Raw genomic sequence first — 19,931 nt, 5'->3', positions numbered from 1 at the left:
CTCCCTTTCGCAGGTTCTCGTCGGCCAGCCACCACCGCAAGTCCGTCTGTTCCAGAGACCCCATTGGGATCAGAGTGTCCGGGGAATCGGATCCTTGATTCCACCGGGACTTAAGCCGCCATTGAAGGGATCTCATCCTGAGGCGGCTGTTTGGAACCAGACGGGCCAGGGAGGATAGGTGGCCTAAGAGACGCAACCACGATTGGGCGGGGAGTTCTTTTCGCCTGAGGAAAGGTTCCGCCACCCTCCTCAGCCTTGCTATCCGGTCGTCTGATGGAAAGGCTTTGTGGAGATTGGTGTCTATTAGCATGCCTAGATAAACCAGTCGTTGGGACGGCTGCAGAGAGGACTTCTCGAGGTTTACCACGATCCCCAGATCCTGGCAAAGATCTAGAAGCCTGTCTCGGTGTCGAAGAAGGGTCGACTCCGAGTCTGCTAGGATCAGCCAATCGTCTAGGTAACGAAGGAGACGAATGCCGTTCCTGTGCGCCCAAGTCGAAATCAGGGTGAACACTCTGGTGAACACCTGAGGAGCTGTGGAGAGACCGAAACACAGCACCTTGAACTGGTAGATCTTGTTGTCTAGGCAGAATCTCAGGTACTTCCTGGAAGACGGATGGATTGGGATCTGGAAGTACGCATCCTTTAGATCCAGTGTACACATGAAGTCTTGTGGTCTCACCGCAAGTCTGACCGTGTCTGCTGTCTCCATGCTGAACCGGGTTTGTTTGACAAACCTGTTCAGAGCCGAGAGATCAATGACGGGTCTCCAGCCTCCAGTAGCCTTCTTTACAAGAAAGAGTCGACTGAAGAAGCCTGGAGAGCCGTCCACGACTTCCTGGAGAGCACCCTTCTCGAACATGGTCTCGACTTCGGCCTGAAGGGCCAGCCCCTTTGCCGATCCCATGGCATAGGAGCTCAACGACACTGGATTCGCTGTCAGGGGAGGTTGAGATGACGTGAACGGGACGCGATAACCTTGGCCGATCACTGAGACCGTCCAAGCATCGGCCCCGAGATGTTGCCACCTGCGGACGCAACGCTGAAGGCATCCCCCCACAGGTGGACACGCAGGGGGACTGCCACCCCTAGGGCTTGCGGCCGCGGCCGCCACCCCTAGAAGTCTTGCCTCCCCTGGAGGACTTACTGCCCCTCTTGACCTTGGCTGGAAAGGGCTGGGGCTTAGACACCACTTTCTTAGCTGCCGGTGCCTGTTTGGGAGCCTTACGAGGCTGTTGCTGCTGTTGTGGCGGGGCTGGAGGCTTATAGGGCCGAGTTGTAAGGGCCCTGTGGAGGAGGGAGTCCGTGCTGGATTTCCTCCACCTCTCAGCCGTTCGCTCCAAGTCTTGAGGCTCAAACAGGCTCTCCCCCAGGAGGGAGGCATGTCGGAGCCTACACACATCTACGGCGGGGACCTTCGGATGGAATCTCTCGGACACAGCATCGCGACGCTTCCACACCGAGTTGGCCCACAGGGTGGTAACCTGGTGCGCCAAAAACTCGATGGAGCGGGTGCCCGAGAGCAAGAAGGTCTCTAGGGCCTTCCTATTGGTCTCCTTGGACAAGTCCTCCGATCGCAATAGGATGCCCAGAGATCCTAACCAGAAGTCCAGCCACGAAGTGGCCTGCATGGCACACTTAGCGACCTTCTCGTGGTTAAGGATCTCTGCCGCCGAGAACGACACCTGCCGGGCAGAGAGTTTCTCCAAGGGAACTCCCTTCGCCAGCTCCTCCACAGAGTGATGGAGAGGAAGAGCGAGGTTGTGCTCACCCAGGATCTCGAAATACCTCCTCTGCTGAAGGCGAGGAGGAGGGATGAGTTTGTTCCCGGCAGTGGAACGACTGGAGGAGGCAAGAAGTGCGAGCTGTGCATTGGCCCTAGCTCTGGCACTCTTCAGCCCCCGAGACCCGGGCAGAGCTGCACTGGTCTTAGGGGCCTTCCGAACGTCAAACACTTCATCCAGAATCGTGTCTTTGCCTTCACGGGGGGGGGGATGACTGGATCCGTAAGACTGTTAAGTTGCCTTATCAGGCTTAGGACCTGCCAGAAGGCATGTTCGGACTCTTGCTGTTCTCCTCCCTGCGGGCTGGCAGCTAAGTCTCCTGCCCCAGGAATCTCTTCCTGGGGTGATACGTGGACATTCCCCTGGGTAGTCGTGGATTCCTGTCGAATCCTTGCAGAGGATTTAGGGATGGTCTTGGAATCCTTGGGTTCCCTCCTAGGAGGGATACAGGATCCCAACAACGAGGTTCGAGGGGCCCCTTCCTCACGAGACGATTCTCCTGCCTGAAGCGAAGTCTCCCCCCCTGGTGCCGAGGGGAAGACTACCGCCCCACTGGACTCACTGAGGACGGAAAGGCCTCGTCCACGGGAGGAGGAGAGAGTACTCGTGCAGGAGAGGGGACCCTCGAGACCGACCTCTTGGGAACCAACTTCGCCCTGGGGGGAAGTCACCACGAAGTCCACTCCTCTCTTTCTCTTCAGCGTAGGAGAGACAGCCGCTGGTTTGTTACCCTGGCCGGCGAGTGCTGGTTTCATAACCCTCACTAACGCCCGTGCCAGCGGACCAAACCAAGTCTGCTGCTCAAAGGACACAGAGTCCGAAATCCTCGCTAAGGTGAAAGGGATCCGGCGATCCTTTGGAGTGGACACGACGGTACCTGCCTGAAAAGAAGGTGGGGAAGAATGCTATACTGACCTGTCTTCGTCCTGCAATACCAACCTGTGCTTGGATGGAGGTGATCCTGAGTGCCGTCTAGGAGCACGCGTAACTGCTGCTACCACCGGCTGTGGAATTCGCCGCGAACTATGGTCGCGCGAGGGCGAACGGTCGCGCAAAGGCGAATGGTTGCGCGGGTGATCGCGTGGCCGCGCAGGCGAGCGGTCGCGCGGGCGAGCGGTCGCGCATGCGAGCGGTCGCAGCGGGCGAGCGGTCGCAGCGGGCGAGCGGTCGCAGCGGGCGAGCGGTCGCAGCGGGCGAGCGGTCGCGCGGGCGCGCAGGCGAGTGGGCGTGAGGGTGGGCAGGTAAATGAACACGTGTCCGAGGCGACGAACGCAAGCGATGGCGCGACGGCGGGGGATCGTGCTGCCGCGTAGGTGAAGAAGATCGCTGGCGATAATGACCGCGTGATGGTAAGCGATGGCGCGCACCATGTGTAGGTGAATGATCGCGTGATAGGGTGCGATGGTGATCAGCATCCGCAAGAGGGCGGTCGTTCAGGGTTGTGCGATGAGGAGCAGCATGCGTAAGCGGGCGATCGTGCAGGGTTGTGCGATGGCGAGCAGCATGCGCAGGTGAATGATCGCGTGAAAGGGTGCGATGGTGATCAGCATCCGCAGGAGGGCGATCGTTCAGGGTTGTGCGATGAGGAGCAGCATGCGTAAGCGGGCGATCGTGCAGGGTTGTGCGATGGCGAGCAGCATGCGCAGGTGAATGATCGCGTGAAAGGGTGCGATGGTGATCAGCATCCGCAGGAGGGCGATCGTTCAGGGTTGTGCGATGAGGAGCAGCATGCGTAAGCGGGCGATCGTGCAGGGTTGTGCGATGGCGAGCAGCATGCGCAGGTGAATGATCGCGTGAAAGGGTGCGATGGTGATCAGCATCCGCAGGAGGGCGATCGTTCAGGGTAGTGCGATGAGGAGCAGCATGCGTAAGCGGGCGATCATGCAGGGTCGTACGATGGCGTGGTGATCGCTGGCGAGTTGGTGATCGCTGGCGAGCTGGTGATCGCTGGCGAGCAGAAGGTCGACGCGTGTCCTGTGAGAGGACAGGTGGTGCGGCGCGTTCACAAGCAGGAATGGGAAGATCGCTGGCGCGTTGGCGAACATGTGTTTCTGACACACGCGCAGCACGATGTTGAGCCACAGGACCAGGTGGATGGTGAGCAGGGAGTTCAGCAGGAACTAAAGGGTGGTCAGAGACCGCAGGGAGATGGTCCTCAAATGAGCGCTGACGCTCGGAAGAGAGCTGACGAGCAGGAGAGCGCTGGCGAGGGGGGCGAACATCAGGAGAGAGCCGACGAGTAGGTGAGCGTCGGCGAGCAGGAGAGTCTTGGCGAGCAGGAGATCGTCGACGAGCAGGAGATCGCTGGCGAGCAGGAGATCACTGGCGAGCAGGAGATCGCTGGCGAGCAGGAGATCGCTGGCGAGCAGGAGATCGCTGGCGAGCAGGAGATCGCTGGCGAGCAGGAGATCGCTGGCGAGCAGGAGAGCGCTTGTGCGCTGGCCCTGCTCGCGTAAGGGAAGAATCCCTTAGCCCCGAAGGGACCGTTGCCCGTCGGGAGACGAGTTCTCCAGAAGGCGAAGATCCGGCAGGAGATGGTGAGCGGTCTGCAGAGAGGTTCAAGGAGGGCGGAGCAGTCGGTTGAGGCTGACGAGGAGAGTCCCCCCCGGAGGACGAAGACCCAAAAAGGCGCCTCTTAGTCCCCCTGTAAGGGGAAGGGAGGCCCTTGTGGCATAGAGGGCGGTGAGCCTTACGGCGGAGGCGGCCTCGGGGGAGATCGTCGGGACCATCGGTCCTCCAAAGGGGAGTCTCCGTCAAAACACTTCCCTTAGAAGGAAGCTGGGCAGCAGTTGAGACCGAAGGACTCACTTCCCCCTTCGAAGGATGCACGGAAGGAGGAGGAGAGCCTTGAGCACCATCACCAACAACAGCACCTGCGTCGGAAGGCCCAGCCACGTCGGAGGCCTCTGTCACCACGACGTCGACAATAGACAGAGGGTCTACCTCCGCTACCACCGGCGACTGTTTAACAGCAGCCCCCAACGAGACAAGGTCAATAAGAGCGACCCTGGAGGGCAAGCCCTTAAGCCCCAGGGACGACCAAATCTGTAAAAGATCATCACTGGATAAGGCATTATTATCAATAACCTCCCCCGGAGGAGGAGGGGGAACCGCCTCGCTATGGGAGGCGACGCCCTCTCCCCCCACCGAAGGTAGGGAAACAGAACAAGGGCCTGCGCTCCCACTCGGACGACTCTCCTTAGGAGGCGGACGAGGGGGAGCTTCGGAGGAGGTTTGGGCGGCGGAAGAAGAGTCCCGAGAACCTTCCTCCTTCAAGGCTAACCCCGGAGGAGAACGGTCTCTCTTGGACTTCTTCTTACGCCGACGGCCAAACCTCTCCCACTGGGAGGCAGACCACTCCCTGCACTCACGGCACATGTTATCCTGGTCGCACCGTCGGCCCCGACATTGAGGGCAGAGGGTGTGAGGATCCGTAATCACGTCCGACATGAAAGTCCCACAAGGACGGCCGGAAACTCCAGGGCATGTCCGCATATTAAATAAAGAAAATAACTGAAGGTCAACTTCCAACCAATCACACAAGCTGAAAAGAAAGAGAAGAAAATTAAAGGCTGTCACGAAGGCGATGAACAGACACGTCTGATCACCGCCGAGCCAAAAATGAAGTGAAGCAAGTCACCGGTGTGTGGAGGGGGGAGGGGTAGCAAGCTACCCTTCCCCACCCCCCGCTAACTAGCGCGGGGCTAATTAACCCTCGTTAAAAACTATTGGCTCGTCATTTCAGCTGCGCTAAAAGTAATACCCTTTGTAAATAGCGTGGTTTGTATTTCAGTTACGGAACAAATGTATATTCAGACTTTTAAAACCTTCCCTTGTACGTAGTACTGTTAACAAACTACCCTTTAATGTACAGAACACTTAATGCATGTACTACAGTACCCTAAAATAAAACAGGCACAAATATTAAAGGCAATTTTATATCATGCGTTTCCTAAACACGCTAAAAAGCACGTTAAAAAATGGCAACCAATGTTTTGTTTACATTTATCTCTGATCATAATGAAGAAACAAACTGGAGGTAGAGCTTTGCTTATTACCCAGACATATTTCCCATACTATTCCCTTAGAACTACATCACATCTTCCTACTTTAGATATATTTATATATATATATATATATATATATATATATATATATATATATATATATATATATATATATATATATATATATATATATATATATATATATATATATATATATATATATGTATGTGTGTGTGTATATATATATATTTATATGTATACACATATACATACAGTGAACCCTCGCTACTTCGCGGTTCGACAATCGCGGATTCACCACTTCGCGGGGTTTTCCCATAACCCATATATATATACATATCGCGGATTTTCCGGAAAATTCGAAAATACCGCGAAATCTGAAGACAACCAAATACGATATTTTGTTACCTGTAATTCCATTAATACTGTAATTAGTAATATCTGCTCTTACTGATTGTTCATTGCATTACATATGATATATAATTCAGCACAGAAAGAAATAAAACACGAAAAGAGAATGTGATCATACAATAATTCAGTACGTAGTAAAATTAAATCGAACATGAAACGCAAATCAGATGCAGTCATACCATATTAGAATGGTGTGTACTGTAATGGATGTGCTTCTTTTCCATGAATCTTTTGTATGTATACGTACGTAGTACAGTACTGCATCCAATAATATTCTTTGTTGCAAAAATCACATTTCGAATACTGTAAGCGTACGAGAGAGAGAGAGAGAGAGAGAGAGAGAGAGAGAGAGAGAGAGAGGCGTAAAATAGCGTACGTAAATTTTTATTATTATTGTTATTATTATTATTATTATTGTTGTTGTTGTTAATAAAATTATTATTGTTATTATTATTAATCATTATTATTATTATTATTACTGTACAGTATTATTATCATTATTTATTATTATTACGGTATTGTACTTAATCTACGTACGTTCAGTATGCGCGGGGGCATCTTCTATGAGTAACCAACGCGCCATAGTACTAAGACGGGTTGTGATTGGTTCAAGCGCTGATAGATGACGAATCAAAACTCAAGTTTTGTTATCTAGCCTGTGATTGGTGTTTTGCCCGCATCTTCTACCCGCAGCATCAAAGTTCTCGCGGGGCTGCATCGTTCACTTTCTCTTTCCGCGTATTGCTGAGTAGACGTTCTTAACTTTGTGAAGTTTAATCTGTGCTGTGTGCGACTGTTTTAAGTTGAACTTTTTGTTGAACTTTCTGTTACAATGCCTCCCAAGCGTTCTGCTTCTAGTAAGGCTGGTAGTGAGCCTAAACGCCACCGAAGGATGATGACGATAGCTGAGAAGGTTACGCTTCTCGACATGTTAAAAGATGGTAGAAGTTACGCGGCCGCCGGCCGCCATTTTGGCATCAACGAATCCACCGTTCGCTACATCAAGAAGGACGAGGCGAACATTAGAAAGACTGCTGCAATCACCTTTAGCAGATCAGCGAAGCGAGTCGTTACAACGCGTAATAAAACGATCGTACGCATGGAAGGTGCTTTAGCTGTGTGGATTGCCGACTGCCGGAAGAAGAACATAGCGTTGGATACGAACACCATCCAAACAAAGGCTTTGAGCTTATATGAGAATTTTGCTGCAAAGGAACCTAAAGAGGACGACGGCAACCATGCTGAAGATGATGATGATGCAGATGATCCTCAACCAGGGACATCCACTGATTCCCAGCCTCAGAAACGTTTTTCCGCAAGCAAAGGATGGTTCGCGAAGTTTCAGAAACGCTTCGCCCTGAAAAGCGTTTCCCTGCATGGGGAGTCTGCTTCCGCTGACACTGCCGCTGCTGAAACTTACGTGAACCAGACTTTCAAGAACATTATCGCTGAAGGTGGATACAAGCCGGAACAAGTCTTTAATATGGATGAAACCGGCTTGTTTTGGAAGAGAATGCCGTCGCGAACTTTCCTGTTCAAAGAGGAAGCCAAAGCCTCTGGCTTTAAGGCATTCAAGGATCGCGTTACCCTCGTGATGTGTGGCAATGCTGCTGGATTTTTGTTAAAGCCGGGGCTTATTTATAAGTCGAAAAATCCTCGCGCTTTGAAAAATAAAAATAAGAATCTCCTTCCCGTGTACTGGATGCATAATCAAAAAGCATGGATTACGAAGATGCTGACCTCCAACTGGTTCCACCAGTGTTTCATCCCGCAAGTCCATGAATATCTCTTAGAGAAGGGCTTGCCATTCAAGATCCTTCTCCTTATGGATAACGCTGGTGGACACGCAACTGACCTGTCGCGTGAGGGCGTTCAGGTTGAGTTCCAGCCACCCAACACCACGTCATTAATTCAACCAATGGACCAGGGGGTTATCAGGGCGTTCAAGGCCCTCTACACGAAGAATACCTTGGCGGACCTCGTTGCGTGTGTGGATGCTGCCCAAGATGACGAGGATGAAGACTTCAACTTGAAGGCGTACTGGCGGCAGTACACCATAGCCACGTGCCTGCAGAATATTCAAAAGGCACTTCAAGAGATGAAACCTGCAACCGTAAATGCGAGCTGGAAGAAGCTGTGGCCCGATATTGTTTACGACGACAAGGGATTTACTCCGTCGGAAATCCAACACTCTGCAATACGGAAATCTGTGCAGTTGGCTGCCATAATTGGGGGTGACAGGTTTGGCGACATGACGACTGAAGACGTCGACGAGTTGTTGGACTGCCATTCCCAGCCCCTAACTGACGCAGACCTCGAAGACCTGACGAAATCGGCAAGTGAGGAAGAGAGTGAGGGTACCCAGGAAGAGACCCAAGAAATTGTCGAAGAAACGGGCTTAACATTAGAACGGCTTGCCAAGTTCTGCAACCATATGAAGGAGGCGAAAGAAATGTTACAAGAGTGGGACGAGGATATGGTTCGCTCGATGCAATTCTGCAACAAGGTTGATGACATCACGACTCCCTACAGGATGCTCTTGGATCGAAAAAAGAAGCAGCGGCAACAACTTCCGATCACAATGTTTTTCCAGCCTCGCAAAAAAGAGCCAGTTCCTCCTGCTAGTACGCCTTCGGAAGAAATTGAAGAAGTTGAAGAGGTGTCCCAGGAAAAGACACCTCCGTCTGAAGAGACGTAAAATACTATCATTGACTGCACAGTAGAACACATCATCAGCTTCATCATCATCATTTCTACTGTGCAGCAAATTCATCGCCATCGTCATTCAAGTTTTTCTTGAACTTCTTTCGTGGTGAGTACAGTAACAATCTTTATTTTTTACTTTAACCTGTTTTATAGTTTAGTAATGTACGTACTGTATGCATTAAGTTAAAGGGAAGGTTTTAAAAGTCTACATGTTGTAACCTATCATATTTTTTTTGTTTTAAATTTACATTTACGTACGTAAAACAATCTCTCTCTCTCTCTCTCTCTCTCTCTCTCTCTCTCTCTCTCTCTCTCTCTCTCTCTCTCTCTCTCTCTCTCTCTCAAATTGTTTTCCTGCTTTGCTACGTACAAGTACTGTATAATTTATATTTGTAAGGTAACATATTTTGTAAATGCTTTTACTGTAAATACTGTATGTACTGTATCATTATTTATCACTATCATCATGCGCATTAAATGCCTTGTTTGTTCTGAGCGTGGTTGTTTACTGAGCGTACACGCCGTCGTTTCAGGCGGCGTCATAAAGAAAAAGATTTCATTTGGAAGTCCTAAGAAAAATACGTAAACTAAAACATTGGTAATAAAAAAATCAACATACAGTACTGTATAATCAATATAATCGATGCAAAAACTAACCTATACGTACATATATGTGTACACTAAATGAGTTTGTTTCTTCATTATGATCAGAGATGAACGTAAACAAAACATTGGTTGCCATTTTTTATCGTGCTTTTTAGGTGTTTAGGAAACACATGATATAAAATCGCCTTTAATATTTGTGCCTGTTTTAGTTTAGGGTGCTGTAGTACATGCATTAAGTGTTCTGTACATTAAAGGGTGGTTTGTTAACAGTACTACGTACAAGGGAAGGTTTTAAAAGTCCGAATATACATGTTAAATAAATAGGTAAATATGCTGTCACTACTTCGCGGATTTTCACCTATCGCGCCCGCGTCTGGAACCTATCTACCGCGATAAACGAGGGTTCACTGTACCTACATACATACATACATATATACATAAATACATGCATACATATATATATATATATATATATATATATATATATATATATATATATATATATATATATATATATATATATATATATATATATATATATATATATATATGTTACTGTATATATATGGGTTATGGAAAAAATCTGCGAAGTGGTGAATCCGCGATGGTCGAACCGCGAAGTAGCGAGGGTTCACTGTACAGTATTTACTATTTTTCTAAATTATTATCATTAAGTAATGGTATCAGATTATAAATTGTACAGCTTACTTTACGTAAAGATTTACAACCTCTTAAAAACTCATATATTTTTCATCCCCTAAAAGTGAGCTTGAACATTAGTGTACTGTGCTGTACATATTTTCATACCCTAATTACTTTTACAATTTATAACTTAGATAAAAATACTTTATTGTGAATTTTATTAGATGTACTATTTCCTCCTCTAACCATTTTATAAAACCATTAGCCTTAATGCCACCAAAATATTACAAATAAATTTTTCCTCACCTGAAAAATCATATAGACAGACCAGGCGGCTGCGGCTACGCAAACCACAAACACCACAGCGGCAACATTGTAGAAAGCATTCCGCAATGCTTGGTCATAGCCTTGGGGAACAAATTGTCTCCAGACCTGCTCCAGTGGAGAACGGACGCTGTCTCCGTACATTGCCATCTTTGCTTTCTAATTAGCTTATCATAACTATACAAGTAGAGACCTGAAAAGATAATAATTAATAACGTTGGAAATGTTATAATGAACATATAAGCCATACTCCCCACACTAAGACAATCCTAAACAGCATGGTATAAATAAAATTTTTGTCTCGATATAAAATCTATTTAAATTTTCCTTATATCCAGATACATATGATAACATACTGCAATAGCCAAAATAATTGTTCTACATAGTTTCCAATTGCAAAATATAAAACTCCAAGTCAATAAACTGATCATTTGTACTTCAAACAGCAATAGAGTCTTTGCACATTGCAATGGAGAGCTTTGGCTGCTCTTGTTAGTAAAGTATGTTTGCCTCAGTATTTCAGAAAGCACTAGAGCCTACACTTCATTTTCTTGCTGTCATTCTCCCTAACACAAGATTTTCATTAGCTAATAACTACCAAGAGAGTGGTAAATCTACAGTATGATAAACTATACTAAAAATTATTGCAAAATGCACCTTCAGACCCCACCTGTTGTACTTTCAAATGTTTACTTTTCATAAGTTACCTCTGCTCTTTCCCCATCTCAACCTCCAACTCCTCTTAATTAATCTGCTCCAATTTGACCTGCCATAGTGTAAAATTTCCTTCGACCTGTTCTAAAATTTCCTATAAATGCATATGGTTAGGGAAAGTTCACTCTAAGATTTACAGTGCTGTCAAACCCTAACGTCTCCCCCTATAACCAACGCTAAATGTAGGATGTAGAGCCCAACTTTGAGTGGAACATAGGTAGTTATACTATGGAATGGGGCCAAGAGGCTGCGGCTGGTGCTCATTTAAACTTTTGAAATTGGTAGAACTTTAAAAGTTCAAATTTGCAGCAAATGATTTCATGTTGAACAGGCTGACATAGTTTATGTATGAAATATCTGTTTTGATGTTACTGTTTCTAAAATAACTTATTTTAAATGTTCATTATTTCTTATATCGTTTATTTCATTATTTCCTTTCCTCACTGGGCTATTTTTCCCTGTTGGAGCCCTTGGGCTTATAGCATCTTGCTTTTCCAACTAGAGTTAGATTCGGGGGAGTGGGAATCTAGGGCCCTAGCATCTTTAAACATTGAACCCTCGTCGCATTCAATAGAACATAACTGACGATCCCTGTCGTAAAATTATATTTCGAAATGTTGAACTTTCCATCAGGCTATGCTAGGATTTCTGAGAGAGCTAAGCTTCCAGTCAGACAACCAGCTGTGTCTACTTTACTGACTTTCTTTAAGGGCTATTTTCCTGGTTCTATCACACTAGGTTAGGTTAAAATGGAGCCTATAATTAATCCTTTTTTACAAATACAATTTTGTTAAAAGTCTAAATGATATTTAGCATTAGACCTAAGGGGTATATGTATGATTGTGGCCACCTCTATGTATGATGAGAGCTAAGAATACGACATTGTAAGGGGGGTCGCAGGGGGCATTAGCCCCCCGTTAGGTAAGTAGGCAAGGACATGGCTTGCAGGATAAGTTGGGAGGGAGGTTTGGATTAGTTTGTGTCGTCCATTTTTTAGGCACGCTGGCAGAACTGGCCGCCAACATACAAACGCTCCAGACCTCATTCTAATATTGCATTGCCCAAAGCTAACTAAGAATATGAGTGAACAGGGGGGGGGTCGCCCTCGTTGGGTAAGTAGTCAAAGACACAGTTTGTAGGTTAGGTTGGGCAGTTTATGTTAATTTGTGTCAATTTTTTAGCCACGCTAAAGACGCACTAGCCGCCGACATACAAAGGCTCCAGAATTAATTTTAATATTGCATTGGCCAAAGCTAAGGTTTTATTGGTATATGTCACTTTTTAGGCAGAACATCAATCTAACCCAATTTTTAACATCTTTTACTTTCTAATAGAACAGAAGGTTTCATTGTAGTGTATTACAGGGCAATGTAACCTAGGAAAACAACTACTTTTTCTTATAGAAAAAATTACGCTCTCTTCGAAAATGACACTCGTTCCCATCGCAAATGAATAGTTTCAGAAATATATATACATCTACTGTATATCCTACGATAATGGGGGACCCCCAGTGGGAACTCGGGGTTTTGGGTGGGGAAAACATACTGGGGAAACGATATATAATCGTAAAACAAGCCTTTTCTTCTCTATACATTACCTTCTTGAATGTATTATAACCGGAGGAAAATACAAAACAGTGTAACTGGATAAACTTTGGAAGAGCCGTTGCAAAGATTATTTCATGAAAAAATACAGTAACCAGTGCTGCCAACGTCTGATGTAGATCAAATGTTAGCATTCCATTCTAACATTGGCACCCATTTGTACGTACGTTCGTGCATACCAGTTTTCGGTCTGCGCAAATATCACTCCCCCTGCGCAGACGCTTCCCCCCCCCCAATTACTCGTTTTATTATCGTATTATCATCTCATTTTATATTCCCATTCAATATTATTTATCATACATTCCATTTTATCTTCCCATATTGGGTTTATTTCTTTGGTTATTTCCTTTTCTCTCCCCGGTTTCACATAAATACTTGCTCTGGACTAGTTTCCCTATCCAGTTCATTCACGGTAAAATCATCTCATTTTATATTCCCATTCAATATTATTTATCATTCATTCCATTTTATCTTCCTATATTGTTTTTATTTCTTTTCTTTTGTTATTTCCTTTTCACTCCTCTGTTTCACATAAATACTTGCTCTGGACTAGTTTCCCTATTTAGTTCATTCATATTTACCTGCTAGTCTCCTTTGTTTTTCCCTTAACCAATCACCAACCGATGCCTATTCAAAGTTTACACAAGGGGGTTATCTACAGATATTTTCCCTACACCCCCTTCCTTTATCTCTTTGAGTGGTCTGTTCATGCCCCTTCCTCCAATCCTTTTTCCGTTGTAACCTTTGACCTAGTAAGGTGTGCGTCAATTCAAGTGAGATTTATTTTTTCGTATTTTTCGATGCAGGAAGTTATAGAAACTTGTAACGGCTGCAGTATTCCGTACCTAAAAGCAGTGGCTAAATTCCTTGGTGATTTTTATGATTCTTCAGCCAATCTTGATTATTTCCTTAAATCACACAACGTAATTCCTCAACGTTTACAGTGCCCCAAGTGGCGTTCTCTTTTATCTTATAGGAAAGACATTCACGTGTTTTATTGTAATTCTGACTCCATCATACCTAAAACTAAGAAGAAACGTCGTTGTGGTTATACCGTTACTGCCTATAAAGGTACATTTTTGGGGAAAAGTTGTCTACCCCCATGGAAGATAATATTTGCAAACCACTTTTTGCATAAACATTTGGACCATGAGACCCTCATGCATGGTATCGACATATCCTCGAAAACTAGTGTCGATTGGAGAAGTTTCTGTTCCGAGGTTACCGAATACTTCTTCGATAATCAAGAGGTGATTGCTGGTGATGGAGTAACAGTTGAAATGGACGAATCTCATTTTTGTAAATCTAAATACAGTGATACCTCGGTACTCGACCATAATCCGTTCGAGATCCGTGTTCGACCTCCGATTTGTTCGAGTACCGAATTTTTTTTCCCCATAAGAAATAATGGTATATATTCTATTCCGTTCCCAAGCACTCGAACAGGCCCAAAATATTAATAAAACGTGTACCTAAACAACAATAATTATCTAAATGTGTATGAAATTGGTCAGAAAATCCTATAAAACAATTTTAAACCATTTACTGTACTAAAATAAAACAATTTTAAACCATTTTCTGTACTGTAGTGAACATACCTTTGAGCAGCGGTTCGATGGCATACAGGGATGGATGTGGAGAGGATGGAAGGGGGAGGTTACTGCTTGGAAGGAGAGTCCCCTTCCATGATGTGGCGGGGTAGTTCTCCTTCAGGAGTTATTTCTCTCTCCAATGAAAGGGTGGGCAGATCTATTTCAGGGGTTTCTTCTCTTCTTTGTCTCTTCTTTGGAGGAGAAACAGGCTTTGATGTAGCAGCTTTCTTTTCTTTTGTGAAAAACTGGTCTATTGTTAATTGTTTCTTCCTCCTCTGCAGTATTTTTCGAAAATGATACATGACACTATCATTAAACATATGCACTGCCCGGTTTGCTACTGCAATTTCTGGGTGGTATTTTTCAGCAAAAGCCTGCACATCTGCCCACTTGGAACAAATTTCATTGATGAGAGAACTTGGAACATCCTCCCTTACCTCATCCTCTTCTGAAGATTCCTGCTCCACAATCAGATCCTGCTGCTGTTGTTGTTGCAGGTGCAACAATTCCTCCACAGTCAACTCGGTAGAATGGCTTTCTACAAGCTCATCAATATCATCCTTGTCGACCTCAAGCCCCAAACTCCTGCCCATGACAACAATTTCCTCAACGACATCAGTGTCATCAGAAATTACAGGGGTAGCAGTGCTTGGACCCGCCTCTGGTTGGAAACCTTCAAACTCCCTCTCTGTGACACATGATGGCCACAGCTTACGCCAGGCAGAGTTCAATGTCCTATAGGTCACACCTCGCCAAGCTTGGTCAATCATGTTAACAGAGTTGAGGATGCTGAAGTGTTCCTTCCAGAATTCCTTTAGGGTCAACTTCGTGTCACTGGTCACTTCAAAACACTTTCTGAAAAGGGCCTTGGTATAGAGTTTTTTGAAGTTTGAAATGACCTGTTGGTCCATGGGCTGGAGTATGGGAGTAGTATTGGGGGGCAAGAATTTGATTTTGATAAAGCTGTATTCTTCTTTCAAGTCATCCTCGAGACCTGGAGGATGTGCAGGAGCATTGTCCATAACCAGAAGACATTTCATTGGCAAGCTCTTTTCAATGAGGTAAGCCTTAACCTGGGGGGCAAACACTTCGTTTATCCACTCAGTAAAGAATTGTCTTGTGACCCAAGATTTAGTGTTCGAGCGCCACATAACTGGTAGTGCACTTTTACAAATATTATTTCGTTTGAACACCCGGGGGTTGTCCGAGTGGTACACTAACAAGGGTTTGATCTTGCAATCGCCACTTGCATTTGCACACAGCAACAATGTTAGCCTATCTTTCATTGGCTTGTGACCTGGCATCTTCGTCTCGTCCTTGGTAATGTACGTATTGGCTGGCATTTTCTTCCAAAATAACCCAGTCTCATCACAATTAAAGACTTGTTGTGCGATCAAATTTTGTTCATTTATGTACCGATCGAATTCCCCCACGTATTTATCGGCTGCAATTTGATCCGAACTAGCTGCCTCCCCATGCCTAGTAACACGATGAATACCTGTTCTATTACGAAACTTTTCAAACCAACCCCTGCTCGCTTTAAATGTAAATGAATCACTTTCACTGGTACTCGGACTTTTCTTCACTAATTCTTCATAGATATGCAACGCTTTTTCACAAATGAACGCTTCACTAACACTTTCCCCGGCCAACTGTTTTTCTTTAATAAATATTAAAAGCAACTTTTCCATCTCCTCAATCACTTGTGGCCTTTGCTTAGTTACCGCCGTAACTCCCGTTGCAACATTCGCCTTCTTAATCATTTCTTTATGCTTTAAAAACGTAGAAATGGTCGACTTCGCCATTCCGTATTCTACCGCTAAATCGGACACTCGTACACCATTCTCATATTTCGCTATAATTTCCTTCTTCAACTCGATCGTTGTTCGCACTGTTTTCCTCTTCTCCTTCCCCTTAACACTCATTACTTTCTTGGGACTCATTATGAAAGCTAAAAAAGCAATTAAAAGCACTGAAAATCACTAAATCACAACGAATGCTGATCGCGCGTTGTCTGAGTGACGCTCTCGAGAGAACTGATGCTTCCCGAACAAGCGAGAGTGGCCGAGATGGCGCGATCATCACAAAGCCCATGCGGTCGTCACGTGTTCGGCTGGTCGAGTACCGAATTTTTGGTCGAGCACCGCAGCAAAAATTTCTCGAAAATTTTGGTCGAACTCCGAATTGTTCGAGTATAGAGTCGTTCGACTACCGAGGTATCACTGTACAACCGTGGTAGACCGTTAAGTGCCATATGGGTCTTTGGGGGTATTGAACGTGAATCCAAGAAATTTTTCATTATCCCTTTAGTTCCCCCCCTTTCTACTAAACGAGATTCTTCTACTCTAATTCCCCTCATTCAGAAATATATCAAACCTGGTAGTGTTATTATCAGTGATAAGTGGGCTGCATACAACTCTCTTTCGGAAATTGGTTACGAACATAAGTCTATTAATCATTCAGAACATTTCGTTGACCCCCTAGACCCAACCATCCATACTCAAAATATAGAACGGCTCTGGAGAGAAGTGAAGGAGTGGGTTCAGAGACCTGGAATGAAGACTGAATATTTCAAGCAATATATTTCCAGGTTCTTTTTTACCCACTACTATCCAGAACATACGTTACTGCACCACTTCTTCATTACTGCCAGTCGCCTCTACCCTCCTTTACAACAACAGACAATGGACCCCCTCGACCCACAAGACCCCGATGCCCCCCATCCATCCACATCCCAGTCATAGGAGTTATCCGTCAGTCTCACCCTCCCGTGACCCACAAGTTTCGTCGCCTTCTTCATAAAAGTAAGTCATTCCTCAATAGTCATTATATGTGTTTTGTGACCGGGGTACTTCTAGGCCAGGTTAGGTGGGTTTGTTAGGTTCTGTGCCCTTTTTGTACTTTTTATATATTGTGTAATAGTTATATGGAAAAATTATTTAAAATACATTTTTGGGGACAGCCCTTTGACCGGCCGGAAATAGAGTAAAAAAAGTCCGAAATCGGCTCTTTTTTACGGGAATGATTTGGTAAATAATGTAGATTGACGGGACAGTATTAAATTGTAAAACCGAATGTTTCTTGAAATCGAGTAAAAAAAAGTCCGAAATCGGCTCTTTTTTACGGGAATGATTACATGACGTGTCCTTAAAAAGTACAAACTTAACAAAGGGGTAAATATGTAGATTGACGGGACAGTATTAAATTGTAAAACCGAACGTTTCTTAGACTGGGATGACACGGGCTCTATCTATCGGGAAAGTTGGAAACTAAGTAGGAAAATCTGCTCTTTTTCGCGGGAATGATCACGGAACGAAATATTAAAATCACTAGTTTTGTAAATGCTTGTCCCAACAATCTACATACTAGGACCCCTCTGGTCATGGATGTCGGAAATGTGCGAGAAAAATGGACAACTAAGCCAAAATTCCCCTCCTTAACCTGACCTACAAGCCATGTCCTTACCTTCATCGTGAACTGAACGGGGGGGCTGACGCCCCCCTGCGACCCCCCAAACACTGTTGCTAACATACGAACCCCACAAACCCAACCTAAACAATCCTAGTAGTTCCCAGGTCACTACCCCTACCCGGGGGCAAGCCCTCCCGGACCCCCTTCGTAAGTCTCTCTCCTACACAAAAAAAACTTTGGGCAGCACTCAAAATTATATCTTATCCACATGATCATATTATAGGTTACTCAGGCTTACCTTAAATTTCGTAGTCGCTAAAACCAAAATCCTCCGGTTCTCGAAATAAATAGTGAAAGAATTCGGGGGTAACACGAGTGACATCACGTAGATGTATATATCTGAGAGTCTTAATTGCATCAATCTGATCAATACGGGAGATAAACTCGAAAACATCACTCAAAGAGAAACTATACGGAACAGGTCTATCCATCACGGCGGTTAGAGTTGGAAAGGGTCAGCTGTAGGTCAATCTCGGGTCATGTGGGGGGGATTAAAAATTTGAAATCACGCGGCCCACGAAAGGGTTAGTTCGGTTGCTTTGTTTGACACTGGCTTTATCTGACGAAATATCTTAACTAGATGTTGGATAACCTAACCTTTGTTTGTATATAAAACAAAATAGTATTCGGCATAATTTTGGGACGATTTCGAACGAAATAACAATCTTAACAAGAGATTAAAATGAAAATTGTTGGAATTAGCGAAAACATATGTACGAACATCGAAAACTGTTCATGCTTGCGCGACCAGCTGATATGCGAATCGAGCGCCGCCAAACGGGTGTTATTATAATCAGGCAGGAAACAATGATTGCGCGAAGTTTTACGACCGAGTAAGTTGGCCGTGGCTTCAGCGTACGACGCATTGTAACGGCCTTTTTCTAACATAACATTTCATGATAAATATCCCAGCAGTATCAAATATCACTATACATGACGTGTCCTTAAAAACTACATACTTAACTAAGGGGTAAATATGTAGATTGACGGGACAGTATTAAATTGTAAAACCGAACGATTCTTAGACTGGGATGACACGGGCTCTATCTATCGGGAAAGTTGGAAACTAAGCAGGAGCTACCCGTGACTTGCGTACGGACCATGCTGAACTTAGAAAATATTGCCGTGGTAAAGGTAAATTGTGCTATTATTCAAAATGATAAAATAACATCATATTATGGTATGTTAGAAAATTGTAAAGAACATCAACCCCATAATGAAATACGATTTGGCTAGTAATAAGAAAGATATCCCTGTCCCCAAAAACGGCAGACACCCCGCTTATATCTAAATATTTTAACACAACATATATGTCAACAGTGATAATATTTAACCATTTTAACAGAAAATATATGTTTTCGTGTAGGAAATATCGAGATTTAACCGGTTTTCACCTTCATTTCATCCGTAATAACATCAACCAATTCGTCAACTTAAAGTTAGACGGATTGGTTGATCTGTTTGATTCTGGTTGAAATGAAGGTCAAATTCGGTTAAATCACGTTATATACTATAGGAAATCATATATTTTCTGTTCGAAATCACACCCTGTAATACAATACAAATTTACCGAACAGAATTCATCAAATTTGAAGTATAAACGTTAAAACGGACCTACCTAACCTTCCTTATAGAACATGGGCCGTTTCACACCCACTGGGGCGGTGTCCCAAGAAATATCTCAAGTACCAACCCTATATATATCAACATAGTTTTAATTAACATGATAATTTAAGAGCATCAAATATCCTTCAGTAATGACTTTACCCCACTTAAATCTAATAACAACAGCTGTTTCTTCATAAAAATTTCGTTTTAACGACCTACGATGAAATGTTCACCTTAAAAGGGTTGGGATTTACGTCAACCCTCAAGTTAGATCTCGAAGGATAAAATCTATTTTTTACTTAAGGACATTAATCAAGGACTCAAGGACTCCTACCTGATGGGATAAATGATCCTACTTACTAATAATCTTGTAGAAGAGGCCGTTACATGTGTAATAAAGTAATAACTACGATGTGGCCCTTTCACTCGTGAGAGCCACTACCA

General features: G+C 44.7%; 1 protein-coding gene across 1 annotated transcript in view; it reads right to left on the bottom strand.

Moving 5' to 3' along the window:
- Positions 1-19,931, bottom strand: part of LOC137622736 (transmembrane protein 245-like) — a 63,067-nt gene extending 43,136 nt beyond the window's left edge. Inside the window, exons 1-2 of the mRNA XM_068353328.1 lie at positions 19,822-19,931; positions 10,481-10,691 (exon numbers count right to left, since the gene is read on the bottom strand). Coding sequence (XP_068209429.1) covers positions 10,481-10,648 — 168 coding nt within the window. The 5' untranslated portion in view covers positions 10,649-10,691; positions 19,822-19,931. The remainder of the gene's footprint in view (positions 1-10,480; positions 10,692-19,821) is intronic.

The sequence above is a fragment of the Palaemon carinicauda genome, chromosome 29, assembly GCF_036898095.1.
Source record: "Palaemon carinicauda isolate YSFRI2023 chromosome 29, ASM3689809v2, whole genome shotgun sequence".
In the NCBI taxonomy this organism is placed as follows: Eukaryota; Metazoa; Arthropoda; class Malacostraca; order Decapoda; family Palaemonidae; genus Palaemon; species Palaemon carinicauda.
This window is presented reverse-complemented; position numbering and strand designations above follow the sequence as displayed.